Raw genomic sequence first — 23,101 nt, forward strand, 5'->3', positions numbered from 1 at the left:
GGTTAAGCTCTTGGCGACGATCTTGGCCCTTCGCCTGCATCAGGTGATTTCCAGCCTGGTCCATTAGGACCAGACGGGATTCCTGCCAGACAGAGCGACTAGGCAAAACTTATGACGCACACATAACTGGCTCATGGAGGTGAAGGGACGGGAGGAACCACATATGTTCCTCTCCTTAGACGCTGAAAAAGCGTTTGACGCTGTACACTGGCCCTTCTTGGAGGAGGCAATGGTCAAATTTGGCATCGGCCCAAACTTTAGGAAATGGGTGGGACTACTATATACGGATCCCAGAGCCCAAGTGAAGGTGAATGGGATCCTATCGGAAGATTTCCCCATCAGGAGGGGGACCCGGCAGGGCTTGCCCCCGTCCCCGCTACTGTTCGCTCTCATCCTTGAAGTGGTGGCCTGTGAGGTCCGGCAGACGGCTGAGATACGGGGATTTCATATATCACAAGCCAACGTACAGGAGGAGAAAATTTCGCTATATGCGGATGATATTCTTCTATATGTGGCCCACCCGGCCACCACAGTCCCTGCATTGTTCCGATTACTGGGTAGGTATGGCTGGGATATACGATAAAGTGGCATAAATCGGTCCTGTATAGCCCGCGCGAAGAGGAGGAGTGGCCCCCTCTGCCTGTCACCCTCCAAGTTACCCAGACGGGGTTTACATACTTGGGATCTATCTGACTACGGACCGACACGTCTCCTATAAAAAAAAAATCCAACGGGTGATTAGGAATTTTACAGAGGATGCTCTGAGATGGAAGGCACTACCTCTCACGATCCTAGGTCGGGCTGCAATGTTTAAGATGATCACGATGCCCCGTTTCCTGTACGCCCTACAGAATGAATATTTCCCCCTCCCCAGGCAGTCGTTCAAGGTGATACAAGCGGAACTATGCTCTCTACTGTGGTTAGGGAAACAGCTGAGAATAGCCCTAGATACATTACAGAGAAACCAGTATAATGGGGGAGGGATCTCCTTGCCAGGTGTGAAAGCCTATTACTGGGCTGAACACTTGGCACCGATAAAGGACTGGCTTCACACACCTGCAGATCACCCGACGTATAGGCTAGAAAGAGATACCATGGCACACCGCACTAGTCTCCACTACTTGTATGGGGGGCTGGGAAGAGGCGATTACTCCCAGCCACGCAGATAACCATAGAGGTCTGGGACAGGGCAACAAAGATGATGGGGTGGTCACAAAAACCTACCAAACAGACACCGATATGGACCTGTCCATGGCTAAAGGAGCTTCACAAACTCACAGGTTTTAGGGGATGGGATGTTATCGGGATCTCCGTATTAGGGGACCTGGTAGCAAGAGGGAAATTTAAACGTTATGGATCCCTGGCGGCGGAATATGGTCTGCGTCCTACCCCAGTTCCTCAAATACGCGCAACTACGCCATGCATGGGGGGTCGAGGTGACGCTTACCTCTGCGCTGCCAGAATATGCCCAGCTGGAGGGCCGTCTGTTACAAGAGCGGGTGCCCAGTAAGGGTAAGTTACTTACCTGTAATCCTAGTTCTCTTCCAGGGGTATCCTCATCAAAGTCATAAGCACTGAATATTCCCGCCCATGTGCGGGGACCCCGGAAATAATAAAATCATATATGTAAAAAACATACATATATACAGCTCTGTATATGTATAAACATATATTATTTTTTCCCAAGCAAATGCAGCCCCTAAAAAAGAAGGCTAGGCAATGTATAAATACACATCCAATAATACATATAGGTATAATAAAACACCTAAATCTCTTTTTTTTTTTTTTTTAATGAGGTAAACACTCATGAGAAAGCAAAAAAGAGAAAACTGTGGGAAACACAGATCCACAACACATTGCTAGCCTGCAGGCTGCATTGCAATACAATACCATAGAGACTGAAAAGCCCTGTGTAGGTAAAAACTGGCACCGTGCCTTTAAGGCAGCCCTGGCTTCCATATCCCATCATGCCTCAGGGGTGACAGTTAGGTCAGTTGTTCTTTGCGGGACCGTAGTCCTAAACACAAAGATATATCCTTTCCATAATGAATAATACACTTCTTCTCATTTGCCTGGGGAGGTGGGTGGGTTGCTTATGACTTTGATGAGGATACCCCTGGAAGAGAACTAGGATTACAGGTAAGTAACTTACCCTTCTCTTCCAGGGGATCCTCATCAATAGTCATAAGCACTGAATAGAGTAGCAAGCTCACCTTCCACCTGCAGGCAAATGAAAAAAAGATTGTACCACACATGGAGAAAGAAAATCATGAAAATTATTATGTATGGAACAGATTCCTCAAGGAGGCTTGTCCTACTTGAGTGTCTGCTCTGGTGTCCGAATCCAGACAATAGCGTCTGGTAAAGGTGTGGACAGATCTCCAAGTGGCTGCCTTGCAGATCTCGGAGAGTGGGACATTATTGAGAAAAGCAGCGGTAGCCGCTTTTCCTCTTGTAGAATGCGCTCTAGGGCGCGCCCCCAATGGTTTCTGAGCCAGTTGGTAGGCCAATGTAATACTTGAAACAATCCACCTAGCAATGGAACGTTTGGAAGCAGCAAAGCCCATACGGACAACCCCGTAGTTCACAAACAGTTGATCAGATTTCCTGACATTCTTGGTCCTATCTAGATAGAATTTTAGGACCCTTTTGACATCTAAAGAATGCAACGCCCTCTCTGCCGGAGAGGAGGGGTTGGGAAAAAAGGTTGGCAAGGAGATGGCTTGGTTTACATGAAAGTCCAATACCACCTTAGGCAGGAATGAAGGATGAGTCCTCATCACTACCCTATTGAGATGAAACGTAGTGTAGGGTTCTTTAGAACAGAGGGCCTGTATCTCACTGACCCTCCGTGCTGAAGTGATGGCTATTAAAAAGGCTGTCTTCCATGTGAGGTGCTGTAGGCTAGCCTTATGAATAGGCACAAAAGGAGAACCCATGAGCCTTGACAGAACCAAGTTTAGCTCCCAGGAAGGAGAGGGAGGTCTAACAGGGGGATAGACTTTCTTGAGACCTTGCAAGAAATCCTTCACCAGCTGCAACTTAAAAAATGACTGCTGCGAAGGCGAACGCCTGTATGCTGTTATGGCTGATAGGTGAACCTTTATGGATGAAAATTTCAACCCTGCCCTCGCTAAATGAAGAAGATAGGGCAAAATTACATCCTCCTGGCATTTTGTTGGATCATAATGATGCTGAGCACACCAAATGTAAAATCTTTTCCACTTACAAAAGTAGGAATGTCTTGTCGAAGGCCTCCTGGCTTCCTTAAGTATGGACATACACTCTTGAGGGAGGTTCAGATGTCCATACTGGAGGACTTCAGGAGCCATGCTGTTAAGCTCAGCGAGGGAAGGCTGGGATGGTAAATCTTCCCCTGCATCTTGGATAACAAGTCCGGCCTGCATGGCAGCCGTTTGTGGGGGCGGATCGACATGTGCAGGAGATCCGTGTACCACCACTGCCTCAGCCAGTCCGGTGCAATGAGGATCATCTTGGCAGATGAATTCTGCAGCTTGGTCACCACCTTGGGGATTAGTGGGAGAGGCGGAAAAGCGTACACAAATGTCATTGACCAATTGATCAAAAGGGCATTCCCTAGGGATCCTGGTCGATGGTATCTTGAGGCGAAGCCTCGGCATTTTGTGTTGTGCTCGTCCGCGAAGAGGTCCACTTGCGGACGCCTCCATTCCCCGAAGATGTCTTCTAACACCTCGTTGTTTATTACCCAGTCTTCTGGTTCTTGAAAATGACGACTGAGTAAGTCCGCTTGCACGTTGAGTTCTCCTGGTAGGTGCACCGCTTTCAATGAGATGTTCCTTGCTAGGATCCAGTGCCACAGGGACTGAGCTTCCAGCGAGAGCGTCCTGGATCGAGTACCCCCCTGTTTGTTCAGGTAGTTCATTGTGGTGGTATTGTCCGTCTGTACTAGAATGGTACTCGTCGTGATCGCAGGCAGGAACGCTTTGAGGGCTAGGTGGACTGCCCTGAGCGCCAGCATGTTGATGTGGTACAACTGCTCGCTGCTGGACCACCGTCCCTGAGTTTGCAGTGACCCGAAATGCGCACCCCAGCCTTGAAGGGATGCGTCGGTGATTAAGGTCTGAGTTGGGGGCTCTTGATGGAAGGGGATCCCCACTTGTAGATTCAGTGGCTTCAGCCACCACTTGACTGACTGCCTGGCCGCTGAGGAAAGGCAAACTTTTTCTTCCCACAGGGAGTTCCTTTGATCCCATTTGTCCTCGAGATCTTGCTGTAGAGGACGCATCCTTAGCCTGGCATTGGGCACTAGGAAAATGCAGGATGCCATGGCCCCCAGCAGAGATGAGATTTGTCTTGCCGACGACAGATTGTTGGATAGAATCTGCCTGCCCTTGAGGATAATGGATGACTGTCTTTCCTCCGAAGGAAACACTTTTCCTACTACGGAGTCTATAGTTGCACCCAGGTAGTGGATCCTCTGTGTTGGAGAAAAATTGGACTTTTTGGCATTCACTCTGAGACCCAACTTGCGACATAAGTTCAGGCAAAGCGACAGCTGCGATCGAACACTCTGAGGCGATGGTCCCTTTATAAGCCAGTCGTCTAGGTAGGGGTAGACGAAGACTCCTGCCCGCCTCAGAGCAGCCGCTACTACTGCCACGCATTTTGTGAATACTCGAGGGGCTGACTTCAGGCCAAATGGAAGAACCTTGAACTGATAGTGAGAGTTCCCCACCACAAACCTGAGAAATTTCCGATGATTCCGTTGGATGGGAATATGGAAATATGCGTCCTGAAGGTCCAGCGAACACATCCAATCGCCCAACCGGAGATGAGGATATATTTGGTGGAGCGCCAGCATGCGAAATTTTTCCTTTCTTATGTGTTTGTTCAGTATCCGTAGATCCAAAATGGGTCTGAACTCTACCATCGCACTCCTTTTTTGAATCAGAAAGTATCTGGAGTAAACTCCCTTTCCTCTTTGGTTTTTGGGTACTTTTTCTATTGCAGATTTGAGCAGAAGAGACGCCACCTCTTCCCTGAGCTGCGTTAGATGCTGGGCCGAATGAACAGGAGGAATCGATGGAGGGTGGCTTCGGAAACGAAGCGAGTACCCATGCCGCAGTATATTGAGAACCCACTTGTCCTTTGTGATGGATTGCCACTCTGGAAGATGATGCACAACACTTCCTCCCACCGGAGCGGTGGACAGCATCGGAGGAAGCGGTTCCTCATTGCTTCCCTGGGGCCTTGTTTCCAGCGTTTGACTGCCTGTTGTTACCGCGTCCCCTGGATGGTCTGCGGGACTGGTACTGCTGCTTCTTTTGACCTTGCTGGTCCTGGTTCTTCTGCCACTGAGGGGTTTGAACCCTCTGTTGGTAGTTACGCCTGTCATTTCCCCTGCGGCGTCGAAACTCTTTCCTCTTTTCAAGCCCCACGGCTTTCATGGTCTCCAGTTCTGCTTTCATACGGGCCATCTCTTCGTCCGCATGAGACCCAAAAAGTGAATTGCCCGAGAAAGGCAGATTTAGAATTCTCGCCTGCGCTTCCGGCTTCAAGGCCGTCAATCTGAGCCAAGATGATCTTCTGGCTGTGATTCCATGGGTATATGAATGTGCTGCTAGTGTTGCCCCATCTGCCGCTGCACTTATGACCTGGTTAGAAACCAGACTCCCCTCGTGCAAAATTTCTTCAAAGTCCCGTCTATCCTCTGATGGAACTTTTTCAATGAACCTCTGGAGAGAGTCCCACAAAGATCTATCATAGCGCCCCAGAAGCGCTGAGGCGCTGGCCACCTTTAGGCTAGAAGATGCCGAACCGCAAACTCTCCTCCCCCAAGAGTCTTGCGTCTTACTGTCTTTATCTGGGGGCACCGTTGAAGACCCCGCTACTGCATGCGTCTTTCTAGCAGCAGCAGTGATGACAGAGTCCGGTGGAGGATCTGCTCTTAGGAACAGAGGATCTTCCGGGGCAGGACGGTACTTCTTCAGAATCCGCGCCGGTGCAGATTTGGTGGTCGCTGGCGTGAGAAAAATATCCATTACTGGTTGCAGTAAACCAGGGACTAACGGCAACAGTGGACGTGACACTGCTCGTTCATGAAGAGTTTCAAAGATTATGGAGGAGGTGATCTCCTGAACCGGCATAGGGAAATTTAATTTTGTAGCTCCTCTACACAATACTTCCTGAAAAGTAGAGATATCATCCACCGGAGATACCCTGGAGGGTGGTGTCTCCGAGAGTGTCGGCGAATAATCCCTCCTGGATGATCTAGATGACGGGGTGGAAGAAGGGGTCCTACGGCGCCTTCTCTCCGATCTGGTCGACTCTCTCCTGTGGGAGGAGGATCTGGATCGCCTCCTTGGTGTTCGAGAGCGACGTCGAGAATCTCTTCCCCGAGAACGTGATCTGACCGGTCTCGCTGGGAAGTCCATGCCTCTTAACCTTGTTAGTGAGGCCTTGACTGCGTGAGACATAGCCAAGTCCTGAGGTATCTCTTTTGCGGGACTTTGAGGTACAGCATGTCCCTCTTCCAGCGGACTAATTTCTCTTGCAGGCACTGGAGATTGATTCACAATTTCCGGTGACCTTGAACTCGAGCCCTCTGATCCTGATGGCGAGATAGATATAAGACGTGGTGATTCAGTTGTATATACCAGTCTATGAGGGGATTTGCGCCTTGAAACTGGCCGGATCGTAAGGCGAACATGCGACACCTCCTGAGCACCCTCTGCAGAGGAGCGCCTCGACGGCGATAGGCCTATAACCGGAGACCTGGGACTTGACTCCTCGAGGATCAATGGAGATTTTTCTTGCCTCGACGTCGAGAACCTCGTCGTTGACGGAGGACTTGGTCTGAACGGAGGTCTAGACCCCGACGGGGAATCTCGCCTCGACGTTATGGACTTCTCCAAAGCCTTGGAGACCTGCAAGGACGGAGGCACCTGCCTCGACGTCGACTCCGACGGAGGCACCTGCCTCGACGTCGACTCCGACGAAGGCTCCTGCCTCGACGTCGGTCTTGACGGAGGCACCTGCCTCGACGTCGAATGCTCCGACGACGAATGCCTCGACGTCGCCATTCTCTTCGCCGACGATCGATCTTTCCTCGACGGCGAACTTGGTCTTGACAATGATCTTGGTCTCAACGTCGACGTAGACTTCGGAGTCGAACGCCTACGAACCTCTTGCGACGTTGACTGTCTCGCAGTTCTCGACGTCGAATGATGTCCTTCCTTCGGCGTCGAACGATGTCTCTGTTTCGACTTCGGTCGATCTTCCCTTGACGTCGAAAGATGCCTTTTAGACGTCGACCTGTGACGCCGATCCTTCGACGCCGATCTCTTAGACGTCGAAGTCGTCGACGACGAACGCATCCGCTTCGCCGCTGTATCTAAAGTCGACGACGATTTTCTTTTTGCAGCATGACTACCCCTGGACTCCTCACCTCTCAGCGACGATCCCGCCGCTGGAGTCTTCGACGCCGAGCCCGACGCGATGGGGAGCAAACAGGGACCAGCTGCCTCGACGTCGACCGTTCTGACAAGCCATAGAGTCTAATCCTCTCTCTCTCCTTTAAAGTCCTTTTAGAAAGGTCTTTACAATGATGACATGTTGCTGGAGAGTGAGAATCCGGCAGGCAGACAATACACACGTCATGTGTGTCTGAAGAGGCCTTCTTTTTTCCACAAGATGGACATGGAATAAATAAAGAAGGCATATTTCTGACAAAAATAGCAGAAAAACAGTCAGAAAAATACAGGATACTGACTTCTTCCCAGATATTAATAAGAGGAAGTCCAAAAAATTGCTATAATGCAAATAATTCTTGACTAAAAAGTCAAAAAGAAGAGAGCTGAATTCCAGGGTCCTGGCTGAAGGAGCCGGAAAGAACAACTGACCTAACTGTCACCCCTGAGGCATGATGGGATATGGAAGCCAGGGCTGCCTTAAAGGCACGGTGCCAGTTTTTACCTACACAGGGCTTTTCAGTCTCTATGGTATTGTATTGCAATGCAGCCTGCAGGCTAGCAATGTGTTGTGGATCTGTGTTTCCCACAGTTTTCTCTTTTTTGCTTTCTCATGAGTGTTTACCTCATTAAAAAAAAAAAAAAAAAGAGATTTAGGTGTTTTATTATACCTATATGTATTATTGGATGTGTATTTATACATTGCCTAGCCTTCTTTTTTAGGGGCTGCATTTGCTTGGGAAAAAATAATATATGTTTATACATATACAGAGCTGTATATATGTATGTTTTTTACATATATGATTTTATTATTTCCGGGGTCCCCGCACATGGGCGGGAATATTCAGTGCTTATGACTTTGATGAGGATCCCCTGGAAGAGAAACTAGTGTCACTGACGTACAAGACCCTGAATAATAACACGCCGGACAGATTGGGGAAATTGAGAGCAACATGGGGACAGGACCTGGGCGAGATGGACACAATAGACTGGGAAGCAGCCTTGATGCAGCACAGAGAAGTCGCAATTAAATCCTGATTCCGACTCATACAATATAAGATACTACATAGGGCGTATTACGATAGGGTCAGACTGTGTAACGCCCTGAACGTCTCAGGATCGTTTAACAGACACGACAATGAGGACGCAACCACTTGTGAAGGGTTAGTTCTTTTAATGAAGGCAAATAAAATACAAAGAACAAACAAAAGTTATAGTCACTGGAATCCTCCAGGCTAAGTACGTTACCAGCCCACAGCACGGATGGTCCTAACCGTCCTCTGCATATACGCCGATCCCGGCGTATGCCAACAGAGGGCAGAAATGAAATGGCCGACAATGCCAATCGGTAGGCTGTGAGGGGCACGAAGAGTGTTGGGGAGAATCGAGGAGTCAGGGAAACACCCAGCCGGGGTCTCTACCTGAAGGGAGCAGCCGCTCAACCTCTTCCTCAGACTGCACCGGGACGCGGAGTCACCTGCTGGTGATGCGTCACCGATACCCCAATCACAAGCAAGAAGACTGAACCGAGAGCAGCCGCTCGATCGATCCTGTGGACTTCCGAGTCTGTAACGCGGCAAACACCTCCTGGTGTGCGTTACAGCTGGCAGTCCCTGTGTCTCTGGTCGGGCTGGGAGTTACGACTCCAACCAGCAAAAGCGCCACTGCGCTTGGACTCAGCCGAGTCAAAAAGCGAAGCTCAATGGTTGACCGGTAGAGCTTCCGGGTCCTTCACAGGTGACGATGGGGCAAGACACGGCCCAGGGAGTAACGACTCGACCTACCTCCGTTCTTGCCTTACTGGAGCACCACTCCGGAACACTGCTCTTCACGAAGCAGGTACGTCGGTGTAAACACAATATCCGACAGCCTTGTACCTCCCGGTTCCTCCCTTTATAGGGCGTGTTTTCCTTGAGTTATGTAACAGCTCTCCTGTTTACATAAGGGCGTGTTTCCCTTGAGTTATGTAACAGCTCTCCTGTTTACATAAGGGCGTGTTTCCCTTGAGTTATGTAACAGCTCTCCTGTTTAGATAAGGGCGTGTTTCCCTTGAGTTATGTAACAGCTCTCCTGTTTACATAAGGGCGTGTTTCCCTTGTATGACAGGAATTCTTGACAGACTGCACCACATGGGTAGAGCTACTGACTCCTGCTGTCTCAGATGTCGACACCCGCAGGGGGTCTTCTACCACATTATCTGGGACTGCCCTACTATCCACACTTATTGGACACACATACTGGGGGAACTGAGTGAGGTGCTAGAGGTGACGCTCCCAATGGACCCAAAATTTGTTTTACTTGGAATACCTACAGATACAGATTTGACCCACCCGCATCTGATCTTTGCAATGTTGGCTTTGGTGGTAGCGCAACGAGATATTGCACGAGCATGGGGTGCTCCAGCGCCCCCTCCCCCCAGGTTGGGGAATGGAGGAGGGGGATGGATATGTATATGGCGGCCGAGAGTGTCACATACAAAGCTAGAGGATGTCCCCAAAAATTCCGTCGAGTATGGGGTAAATGGAGAAGGTATCATGATCTCGATGGAGGTCTGGGGCCGGATTGACCCGCTAAGAGCCCTCAAGGCTGCAACGGGGTTACGGGTGGCCGAGGGACAGGGTCGAACATTATGGAGGATTATTGGGGGATCACAGACTATGGGAGAACTATGTCCTGTAAGAAATGGCTAGAACTCATGGACTTGATGCTCAAGATGTCGTTCCTGCGGATGGAGGGTGGAGGGAGGGGGAGATGCCTGGGTGAAGGGTTAACTATCTGTGACTTGTCAGCTGTGCTTATGTTGGTTGAAAATGCAAATAAAAATAATTTCCCCCCCCCAAAAAAAGGGGCTTTTGTCAGGTCCCGTAGCCGAATTACTGTGTCTATCCGCTGTAGAGTGGAACTTTTTTTTGTGTACTTTCCATGGCTGCATGCATTGAAACAGCCGTGTTACATTCCTGATCTTTTCATCATGACACCACCAAGGAGTATTTATTTGATCTCACTCTACATTTTATGTGGGGTTAAGTTCTTCAACTCGACTTTATGACTTTGTTTGGGACAGGTATATTAGTGTGCCTGCACATGCCTGTGTGAAGAACTCACGTCACTCTCACCCCAAATTGGAAGACCTAGACAACACTGCCAAGGTCTAGTTATTTTTTAAATTTAATATAAAAATTGCTCTTGCATACATTTTCTCTTCAGGTTTTATGTTGCTTGGTACCAAGTACCGGTAATCAAGTCAGATATCTTTGTTGTTAGGTTTCGCCTGCACAAACAGCTTATTATTAAGCACATAGGCCAAACCTAATGCATTTACCAAGGCCTGTTGTTGCTTGCACTAAATTTTACATGTGATACTGTTGTGACGCTACCACATGTATATTGTTTCCAAAACCCGATAACTGAGAAATCCTATATTAAGGATTGTTATTTTTCGGAGTAAGAATTAAAATCTCTGAAATTGTACAAATGGCTCAAACGATATTAGAGAAACAAAAATAATGAGAAATGGAATGTAACCATAAGGATCTAAAATATTTAAATTACCTGTTTTTCTTTCAGATTGTCTTGCAAGCTTTGCAATCCACTAACACTGCGTCGAAACTTCGAAGATGTGGGTGTCATTGAGATGCTATCATGAGGTGTAATTATACTGGGAGGATCTATGCTGCCTCCTCCTTCCATTTTATCAAGAGAGTGCTACTATCTAATACCTGAAAATAGAATAAGGACATAAAACATCTGTGAAGGAACAATCATATCTGGCTATGAACATAAAGCCTACATTATATTAACAACTACTGTCTATCTAGAAGCAGAAAAGGAAGAAAGAAGAACAAATGTTACTTACCTGTAAACTGTGGTTCTCCAGTATTGGTGTCTTTCATAGATTCACATGCTTGAATATTCCCCGTCGTCGAAGTGGGAGTCCCACGGTATATATAAAAAGCAATAAGTATCATGTATATATACATATACACATACCTAACCACATAAGAGTATATACATACCCAAATAAACATATATATATAGTTCAAATAACATATCAAGTTAAAAATACCATAGGATAGCATTGAGACATAGGAAAGCATAGAGAAAAAGAATCACTTTGCTAACATATCACTGTCACTTTATAGTCCAAACTCCAGCCAATCAGGCGCTAGCACCCTCTAGAACCTTCTCCTCAGAGGCTCAGGCCCTCAGATTTTCGAGCACGAGAGTGACCATAGAGCCGAAAGAGGAGAAGAGAGCCTCTGAGGGGAGGAGGGTGGGTCGCATGTGAATCTATGAAAGACACCAATACTGGAGAACCACAGTTTACAGGTAAGTAACATTTGTTCTTCTCCAGTTTTTGGGGTGTCTTTCATAGATTCACATGCTTGAATAGAATAGTAAGCAGTAAACAGTATTCGGCTGACCAAGCCGTATTGATATTGCATGTAATACAAACAATGTATTTAAAGCGCAATAATAATAATAATACCCCAGGAGGAGGGAAGTAGCAGAGGCTCACCTTATTTAAACAGATTTCGTAGAACTGCCTGTCCCACAGCCGTGTCTGCTTCGTTAATGGATTCCAGACAGTAGTGCTTCGTAAACGTGTGCCTGCTGGACCACGTAGCTGCCCGGCATATTTGATGGATGGGCACACCAGCGAACAGGGCAGTGGAAGATGACATAGCCCTCGTTGAATGGGCTCTCACTCCCGAAGACAGAGGCTTACCAGCCTTTTGATGGCAAAAAGAGATTGCTGATGAAACCCAACGGGCAATAGTAGGTTTGGTGACAGATTGTCCTTTGCAAGCACGCCCGTAGGCCACAAACAACTGGTCAGATTTGCGAAAGGATTGAGTCCTGCTAATGTAGAATTTTAGACATCTCTTCAAGTCCAGAGAGTGTAAGCTTTGCTCCGCCGGGGTTTGTGGATGCGGGAAAAAAGTCTTTAAGAGCACTGGTTCGTTAAGATGGAAATCGGATGGCACTTTAGGTATAAAAACCGGATTAGTGCGGAGGATGACACAATCCGATCTGAATTGAAGGAACGGAGGCTTTATTGTAAAAGCGTGAATGTCACTGACTCTGCGGGAAGAGGTCAGAGCAAGGAGGAGGGCCACTTTCCAAGTTAAAAATTTGACATCCGCTGAGTGGATAGGTTCGAAGGGCGCCTTCATAAGCTGAGCCAGCACGATGTTCAGGCGCCACGTGGGTGGAGGACGCCGAATGGGCGGGAACATGCGGAAGAGACCCTTGAAAAATTGTTGTATGACTCTGGATGAATAGAGAGAGGACGAGCCATCTTGTCGGAAGCGAGATATTGCCGCTAGAAAGACCTTTAAGGTAGAGTGCGATAATCCAGACTGCGCTAGTTGTAGGAAGAACGGCAGAATGTGTTCTGGAGGAGCGTGCACAGAATGAATGTGGGCAGAAGCACACCAATGACAAAATCGCTTCCATTTGAGCTTATACGTTTTCACTGTGGATGGAGCTCTTGCCTTAGCTAACACCTCCCTGCAGGCTGGAGGAATGTTCAAATGAGCAAATTCAAGGTGCTCAGGTTCCAAGCCGACAAGCTGAGAGATCTGGGATTCGGATGGCATATCCGACCATCGTTCATTGTGAGCAGATCCGGCTTCAGGTGGAGAAGGATGGGCTCGCGTTGGGATAGGAGAAGCAACTCCGAAAACCATGCCTGCCGAGGCCACCGTGGAGCTATTAGAAGTACATGGCACGGTTGTTGTCTCATCTTCCGCAGCACTCGTGGAATCAACGGAATCGGCGGAAAAGCGTACGCAAATATCCCGTACCAATTGATCGAAAGGGCATTTCCGCACGACCCTTCGTGGGGAAACCAGCTTGCGTAGGACTGGCATTTTGCATTCTGCGGGGTTGCGAAGAGGTCGATTGTCGGGTGACCCCAAAGGTTGAAGACGAATTCCAGCGTCGGTTGATGTAACTCCCACTCGTGGGTTGATGATGCTGACCGACTGAGTGCATCCGCCAGAGTATTGGAAATGCCGGGCAGATGAATTGCTTGTAACGTCATCTGATGGAGTATGGCCCAACTCCAAATCCTCTGCGCCAGACGGGAGAGCAGTGGAGATCTTGTCCCGCCCTGTTTGTTCAGGTAGTGCATGCACGTGGTGTTGTCCGTCTGAATGAGGACTGACTTCCCTTGGAATTGCAGGCGGAAGGATTTCAACGCCAAGAAAATGGCCATCAGTTCCAGTCTGTTGATGTGCCAGCAACGCTGAGCCGCTGACCATAGGCCCTTGACGGATAGATCTTGAAAATGTGCGCCCCAACCCTCCATGGAGGCGTCCGTGGTAAGGACGAGTTCTGGGGTTGACGACAGAAAGGATGTTCCTGCTGCGATGTTGGCAGGACAAGTCCACCAATGCAGCGCTTGAGCCATGCGGGGTGACACCACGACCTGATCGTTGAAGGAACCGGAAACCTGGCGCCACTGCTTGTCTAACTCCTCTTGGATGATGCGACTTTTTAGTCTGCAGAGAGGGATCAAAGCGATGCATGAGGACGCCATTCCCAGAAAGGATTTTAATATGCGGACTGAAACTGACTGCTTTGCTGCGATGGAGCTCGCAAGCTGTTGAATCCGTTCCTGACGTTCTGCTGAAGCGAAGGCCATGGTTGTGCTCGTATTGATACAAGCGCCGAGAAAAGTCTTGCACGTAGTCGGCGTGAGTTGAGATTTCTGTACATTGATCGACAACCCCAGGGACTGAAACAGATCGAGACAGCGCTGGGTATCGAGGGCCGCCTGGTGAGAGGATTGAGCTTTGATGAGGCAATCGTCCAGGTAGGGGTATATCTGAATACCCTCTTGTCGTAAGTGAGCCACCACCGGGGCTAGGAATTTTGTAAAGACCCGCGGGGCTGAGCAGAGTCCGAAGGGTAGGACTTTGAATTGGTAGTCCCTGTGGCCCACTCGAAACCGTAGGTATTTCCTGTGGCGTGGTAGAATGGGCACATGGAAATATGCGTCCTGCAGATCGATCGTTGTCATGTAATCCTCCTGAGAAAAGAATTGGAGGATGTCCTTCAATGTGAGCATCCGAAAGGACTGAGTCTTGAGAAATTTGTTGAGCAATCTGAGATCGAGGATCGGACGCCATTCCCCTGATTTCTTTAGTATGAGGAAAAAACGGGAATAGAATCCCAACCCTCTTTGATATTTCGGAACCACTTCGATGGCACCCTTGTTTAACATTATTTGGATTTGTTTGAAAAGTTCTCTGAGATGGGCGGGTGGTGGCCCGGATGGAGGTGTGCGTGGAGGAACCTTCACAAACTCTAGGGCGTGGCCCCTTGAAATTATATCCAGGACCCAGCGGTCCGAAGTGATCAAGGACCAGGTTGAAAAGAACTGGGAGATTTTTCCTCCAAGAACTAGAGGACAACTGGGAAAAGGAAGTTCTTTCCGTACAGAGTCACTGCTTCTTGGTTGAATTTCCTCTGTAATTCGACTTTCCTCTGTATGACTTGCTAGTTTGCTGTCTGTAGGACTGCTGCGGTTGTGAATAGTATCGCTGTTGCCCCTGATTGTACGAGCGGTATTGGGACGAGGTGCCACGAAAGGATGATGATGAGGAGGTGCCGCGGCCGCGTGCACCTCGAAAGGGCTGCTTCTTAAACTGTAGAGTGCCGAGGGAACGAGCCGTATCCGTATCCTTTTTAATGGTTTGCAAGGCATCTTCTACATGCTGGCCGAATAATGACTCCCCGTCATATGGCATGTCCAAAATCTTAGCCTGGACCTCTTGCCGAAAAGAGGTTGACCGAAGCCAGCCCTGTCTTCTTAGGACGGCTGCTCCCGCCAATTGGCGAAAACCGGTGGATGCGATGTCAACAGAGCAGTCAATGATCTCGGATGACGCCCTTTCTCCCTCTTGCAGGATTTTCTGAGCTTCCGCTCTTGAATCCTCCGGTATAAGTTTGACCAATGCAGCCATGTCCGACCACATCTGTCTATCATAACGGCCGAGGATAGCCAAGGAATTCGCAGCCCGGACCGTTGTTGACGCCATGGTTGAAAACTTCTTGCCTATAGCATCCAGGCGACGGCCGTCGCGGTCCGGAGGCGCCGACATTGGAGATGATGGATTCTTGGAGCGGCGCTGTGCCGCTTGTGTGATCACTGAGTCCGGCTTAGGTTGAGACACCAAGCAGGCTGGGGAAGAATCCGGAGCTTTATATTTTTTCTCCAGGCGTGGGAGCACCGCCGGAATAGAATTAGGTGTCTTCATTAATTTTAGGCCTTCATTCCATATGAAGTCTATGATTGGCACAGCTCGTACTTGTTTCTGAGGCTGGGACTTGAAGTCATATAAGAAACAGTCCTCTTCCCTAACCACCATGGGAAGGTGAAAGCGTTGTGCTGCTCTCTCCATCAGCTGATGGAACCCTGTTATGTCGACAGGTGGCGAGTTGACTGGTGACCTTGGCGGTGATGCGGGCGAATTGATTTGGTAATCATCCCAGTCCGCCATAGTGTCGTCCTCTGGGAGCTCGCCCTCTTCCGTATCCGGATTGTCCATATTATCATCCTCTGCATTGAAAGGCAGTGCAGGTGTGGAGGGCGTGGGTATCGTTGGCAATATAGGAGGTGGAACCTCAGATGGCGCTTCACGTGGAGTATTTTGAGGGGATGCTGGAAAACGACGATTATAGTCTTCCAACATATACTGGAGGTTGGAAACAAGCTGCACAGGAAGCTGCATCATAGGAACCGGAGCAGAGGTATTTTGCTCTTCTTCCTGTTCATAAAATTCATCCTCCTCAGACTCTTGGCATTTTATATGGAGCTCCGAAGGACTATGAGCATCCCGAAAAAGAGACTGATCGCCTTCATCCGAATCGTCCTCATCCCCTGAGGGAAATAGTTGACGAGGTGGCCGTGGTCCAGGTGGTAACATAACTGGGTCTAGCATGGCCTTACGACGAAGCATTAAGGAGCTGTCCACAGACCCCGGTGCTGGTGTTGACATTGGCACCAATGGCATTGTCGCAAAATTTGACCCTACCGTCGTCGAGGCGACCGTCGACGAAGCAATCGTCGACGGAGCTGCCGTCGACGAGGTTGTTGCCGTCGACGGGACTGTCGTCGACGGGGTGGCTGCCGTCGACGGGGTGGCTGCCGTCGACGGAATGGCTGTCGTCGACGGAATGGCTGTCGTCGACGGTGTGGCTGTCGTCGACGGTGTGGCTGTCGTCGACGAGGCTGTCGTCGACGAGGCTGTCGTCGACGAGGAAGATTTCCTCTTCTTCTTTTTACCCATCGTCGACGAAGTTGTGGACGTCGACGGAAGCGCCAGCTTCCCAGTCGTCGACGAAGAAGTGAGTGGTATCGTCGACGAGACAGTTCTAAGAGACACACATACTATCGTCGACGGAGAAGACGTCGACGAAGTCAGTGTCGTCGACGAAGGATATCTACTCGATACCGTCGTCGACGAGGCTGATGAAGTAGCCGATCTCGTCGACGGAGGGGCCGTCGACGGGCCCGTCGACGGTTTTGAAAGTTTCTGACTGGAAACATGTGCTGACGGAGTCACAGACGCCTGAGAGCTACGTCTCGGGGGCGCAGACGTGGAGACAGAGACTTTGCCTGTAGACACTTCCTCAAGGTGAAGTCTCTTCTTTTTCAGAAAAGGAGATGGCAAGTCCTGGACACTTCCACGCTTTGAGGAGACTCCTGTTTTGACAGAGGCTACACTTTCCACCTCAGAAAGTGGGTTGTCTGTGTCCTTTAGTTTTTGAAGCCATATTAAAAGGCGACCTTCTCTATCTTTCAAAGTTTTGTGAGAGAAAGTTCTGCAGATCTTACAATTAGCCACCTTATGATCAGGATACAGACAATAAATACATTTCTCATGGGGATCCTCAGAGAAAAGTCTTGACTTTCCGCAAGATGAACAAGGACGGAAAAGAGATTTCTTACTTGCAGACATGATGAGAGATAAAAAACCTCAAACCAGATGAAGAACTGAGCAGAGCTCAGGGAGACTCCCTTCACACGACGTGCGGTAGAAAATCTGAGGGCCTGAGCCTCTGAGGAGAAGGTTCTAGAGGGTGCTAGCGCCTGATTGGCTGGAGTTTGGACTATAAAGTGACAGTGATATGTTAGCAAAGTGATTCTTTTTCTCTATGCTTTCCTATGTCTCAATGCTATCCTATGGTATTTTTAACTTGATATGTTATTTGAACTATATATATATGTTTATTTGGGTATGTATATACTCTTATGTGGTTAGGTATGTGTATATGTATATATACATGATACTTATTGCTTTTTATATATACCGTGGGACTCCCACTTCGACGACGGGGAATATTCAAGCATGTGAATCTATGAAAGACACCCCAAATACTGGAGAACTTTACTTACTTGTAATCCTTATTCCTTTTAAACATGAAAAAGGAAATAAGCTTCCTACATAAAAACTTACGTTCCTTAGTGTTGCTGTCTTTTGTAGATTCATGTTAGAATCAATCCCGGTCATAAAGGTGTGTGCATCTAGTTCCATACAATTGCAGTGCAGTACAGCAATAAGCTATGAAGAGACGAGTAAACATCAACTTAGTAGCACATCTATCACATTGAAAACGATCCAAAGTTCAACCAATGAGGTGGAAGTGCTGTGAACTCTACTCCCCCAGAGGCCAATGTAGGTCAGAATTCAAAGCACATGTGTGAGCATGAGCATAGACACATGCAAGCCTGAAAGAGCGAAGGAGAGAGGACTGCCTCTGAATCTATGCAAAATTTCAACAATGGAGAACTGTAGTTACAGGTAAGTATCATAGGGCCTGATTTAGAGTTCGGCTGAAGAGTTACTCCTTCACAAACATGACAATTATCCTGTCTGAAGTATTACAAGTGCATTATATCCAATGACACTTGTAATGTGGCGGGGAGGATATTCATCACATTTGTGACGGAGTAATCCATCCGCCGAACTCTACATTAGGCCCATATTTCTTCCTTTATGGATTCAGATGCTTGAATCAGACGAGCAGGCAGTGTAAGCAATGCCCAACAATGAAGTGATGTGTGCTGCAAGCCTTTTATATGTATTGTTAATGGTACAGGTCTAATTGTATGCTAACACAAATGCCCAACAATGAAGTGATGTGTGCTGCAAGCCTTTTATATGTATTGTTAATGGTACAGGTCTAATTATATGCTAACACAAATCACTGATTGTGCATTTGATGTATTTGACTGTGTGAAGCAGGCAAGGGGTGCAGAAAACTGCGGCCCAAAAATCAGACTTGATTGCTTGAATGGTGCACTTAATTAAAAAATGACTTGAATGCTTATGGAGAGGAGAAGGAGAATGTTCTTTCTGTGGGAGTCTTTCGTAAGCACAGAAGCTAAAATGGGTCTCCAAGGGAAGAGTAAAAAGTAGACTAATCGCCAACATATTTTCTATATTTTGAACACAAAGTATTTTGCACTCTCCTGTGTAACAAAACAGGAGCTGGACATGAGTGTACTCCTATAAAGAGCACCATATATAGATAGATATTTTTTTTTAAACGTTGCTGGGGCAGCCTGAGACATGTAGACTTATTGCTGCAGGGATGCAGAAGCACTTTGTTCTGACTTCATGCCTGATGGCACAAAAAGGACAAGTTACTTAGCTGTAATCCTAGTTCTCTTCCAGGGCTATACTCATCAAAGTCATAAGCACTGAAGAGTCCCGCCCATGTGCCAGGACCCCGGAGCACTAACAAAAAATATATATATACATTTATTTCACACACGAAAACCGCCCAACTCTCCTCGCTCTTGGCGGTGCGGGTGCAGCAGCTCGTATAGGCAGCCCCACGGCAATACTTTACGCCATGATATCGCCACACAAGAAACAGAAGGCTGCGCACTCAGGCTCGATATATTCAATTCAGTTTATTCCAAATCCAGGAACCAGAAGACTAACACACGCGTTCCGGCCATCTGGCCTTCGTCAGTGTGGCCGGAACACGTGTGTTAGTCTTCTGTTTCCTGGAGTTGGAATAAACTGAATTGAATATATTGAGCCTGAGTGCGCAGCCTTCCGTTTCTTGTGTGGAGACATTGTGGCATAAAATATATATAACAAATATACACACATGTATATAAATATGCAGGCCAACCATAATATCAGGCTCAAATATGTCAATATTGCATTGTATTTTTCATTTGAAATATCAAAAAAACTTGTAAAATAACATTTTTATAACACAGAGAAAGTGTACCTCTGACTTGTTTTGTACATAGCCTTTATTTTCAAAGGAAAAAGGCAAAGGTAATAGCAGGCAGATTAGCCTAGAAAGCTGCATATAGAACACTCAGAAAAAACTGGTGCCGTGCCTTTAAGACCTTCAGGACCTCCAGGCTCCCATCATGCCCCACAGGTGACAGTTAGCTCAGGCCTTTTTGACAGCGTATTACATTTTAATCATAACATGAGTAACAGGCATATCATTATAGACATGGTATTTGTCCGGGTAGGAGGGAGGGATGCTTATGACTTTGAGGAGTATACCCCTGGAAAAGACCTAGGATTACAGGTAAGTCACTTTTCCTTCTCTTCCAGGGATACTTGTCAATAGTCATAAGCACTGAATAGAGTAGCAAGCCCATCCCTGAGCCCTGCGGACGGATACCTATAATGTCAAAACCTGTTTCCAACCATTCGTTAACTAAAGACATTTCTCAAGGATGCTTGCACAAACTGAGCATCCGCCGGAGTATCAGAATCTAAGCAGGCAAAAGTGTGGACTGAGCGCCATGTCGCTGCTTTACATATCTCTTGGATATGAACATTCTTAAGCAGAGCTGTAGTAGCAGCTTTACCTCTCGTAGAGTGAGCTCTTGGCTTGGAAAGGAGCTGCTTGTCGGCTAGCTGATAAGATATTGTGATGCAAGACACTATCCATCGAGCGATGGACCTAGAGCCAGAGAATGCAACCCCCTCTCAGGAGGCGTGGTAGGGTTAGGAAAAAACATGGGAAGAGCGATTGACTGCTTAACGTGAAAATCCAAGATCACCTTAGGAAGGAAACACGGGTGAGTTCTTAGCAGCACTCTGTTAACATGGAAAACAATATAACGCTCTGTAGAGCATAATGCCTGAATTTCGCTCACCCTGCAAGCAGAGGTAATTGCCATTAGAAAAGCGGTCTTCCAAGATAGGTGCTGTAACAAAGGGGGAACAACCTTTACAACGCAACTTTTACAACGCACTAAACTTACAACGCATTTTTTACAACGCAAAATCCATTACAACGTATTCCATTACAACGCATGCACTTACAACGCATTTTTAAAAACTACCTTTACAACGCATTCCATTACAACGCATACTACCTTTACAACGCATACCATTACAACGCATAATATTACACTACACTATCCAACACTTACCCTACTGTTGCACCACCCTGGAGTTAGAATAGCAATTTTTACCCCTATACTATCCAACACTTACCCTACTGTTGCACCCCCTGGAGTTAGAATAGTAATTTTTACCCCTATACTATCCAACACTTACCCTACTGTTGCACCCCCCTGGAGTTAGAATAGCAATTTGTACCCCTATACTATCCAACACTTACCCTACTGTTGCACCCCCTGGAGTTAGAATAGTAATTTTTACCCCTATACTATCCAACACTTACCCTACTGTTGCACCCCCTGGAGTTAGAATAGTAATTTTTACCCCTATACTATCCAACACTTACCCTACTGTTGCACCCCCTGGAGTTAGAATAGTATTTTTTACCCCTATACTATCCAACACTTATCCTACTGTTGCACCCCCTGGAGTTAGAATAGTAATTTTTACCCCTATACTATCCAACACTTACCCTACTGTTGCACCCCCTGGAGTTAGAATAGTAATTTTTACCCCTATACTATCCAACACTTACCCTACTGTTGCACCCCCTGGAGTTAGAATAGCAATTTTTACCCCTATACTATCTAATACTTACCTTAAATGCAATTTAATATTATGCGTTGTAATGGTATGCGTTGTAAAGGTAGTATGCGTTGTAATGGAATGCGTTGTAAAGGTAGTTTTAAAAATGCGTTGTAGTGTCATGCTATGTAATGGAATGCGTTGTAATGGATTTTGCGTTGTAAAAAATGCGTTGTAAGTGCATGCGTTGTAAAAGTGTGCGTTGTAACGACATACATCCGTAACAAAGCTTTATGAATTGGTTAAAATGGGGGCCCCATTTAACTTAGAGAGGACTAAATTCAGTTCCCAGGCAGGAGAGGGTAACCTAACTGGTGGGTAAACCTTCCTTAGCCCCTCTAGGAGACTTTGACAGCTGGCATTTGAAACAAGCATTTGCAATGCAAATTGGTCTCGCATTTGTGAGAGTTAGAGGTATTGGCTTTGTAAATGACAATGGGGCATATGTATCAAACTATTTTGTAATCGCAAACGCTGCGATTCGCAAAAAAACAGAAAATGAGATGTATGAGCCATTTTCGCATCGCATTATTAAGGAATCGCTAATTTTGCGATTCCCTAATTTTGCGTAAGCATTTAAGGAATCGCAAATTGCGATTCCTTAAATGCTATGTAACACGCACCCGAGTTGTGCGATTTCTCCTTAAGAAATCGCAAATTACCACCAACTTCAAGTTGGTGGTAATTTGCGATTTCTTCGAAAAATTCACTTTTTGGCATTTTTTAAAGTGCCATGTGGCACTTAGGGCATGTATGTGCGCCAATGCGCACACATGCTCATTTCAGGGGTGCATCAGGGTGTCATCATGACACCCTTGCACCTTTGAAATTATTCTCAATTTGCGATAAGCAAATTGCGATTCGCAATTTGAGAATGACTTCCCATTCATTCCTATGGGCCTCCTGGCCCATAGGAATGAATGGGAAGGTATTCCTTAATTGCGATTTCACAATTTGCTAATCGCAATTAAGGAATATTAAGAATTCTCCAAATTTGTGCGAATTTTTAAATACATCCCGTTTTGCAATTCTCAAATAGCGATTCTCAAAAAATCGCTATTTGAGATTCGCAAATGGAGATTTTGATACATATGCCCCAATGTCTTCTATCTACCAAAGGAATGAAAGAGGAAAAATATGTAAAGAGAAAGGATGCTAGAGAAAGGAGGAAAATGTAACAGAAATGGAATGAAACTGCGGAAATGGGATAAATTGAGTGAAAAGAAAATAGGGCGGAAAATAGAAACGGCAAAATTAAGATAGAATGATGAAAAAGAGAAATAAAGAAAGCAAAAATGTCCTAAGATTAACAAAGTAAATAAAGGAGGAAATAGAGAAGAATAAATAGAAACAGGAGAAGAAAATAACAAATCAAAGCAGAGCAAAACAGAAAAAAGCAAGGTGGATGAAATGGAGCAGAAAGGCATGGATTGGTAATCTAGGTTTCAAATTACCATGATATCCCCCTCACAGATTAACGAAAAAAACAGACGGCCTATGCCAGGGAACAAAACAAAGCCAGATAGAGTCACATTTCGAGGCCCCCTTTAAAAAACTGCCGGTACTCAGCACGGTGTGACTCAGTGTCCATTGAAATCCTACACCGTAAAAAACTAGTGAGCAAGATTGAGTGGTGTACAGTACAAAACATGTGGCAGA

General features: G+C 47.0%; 1 protein-coding gene across 1 annotated transcript in view; it reads right to left on the reverse strand.

Moving 5' to 3' along the window:
• The window catches only part of DNAH8 (dynein axonemal heavy chain 8), a 13,985,216-nt gene that overhangs the window by 13,960,114 nt on the left and 2,001 nt on the right, over window positions 1-23,101 (reverse strand). Inside the window, exon 2 of the mRNA XM_085610239.1 lies at window positions 11,004-11,170. Coding sequence (XP_085466365.1) covers window positions 11,004-11,141 — 138 coding nt within the window. The 5' untranslated portion in view covers window positions 11,142-11,170. The remainder of the gene's footprint in view (window positions 1-11,003; window positions 11,171-23,101) is intronic.

Source organism: Triturus cristatus, chromosome 6 (genome assembly GCF_964204655.1).
Source record: "Triturus cristatus chromosome 6, aTriCri1.1, whole genome shotgun sequence".
Classification (NCBI taxonomy): domain Eukaryota; kingdom Metazoa; phylum Chordata; class Amphibia; order Caudata; family Salamandridae; genus Triturus; species Triturus cristatus.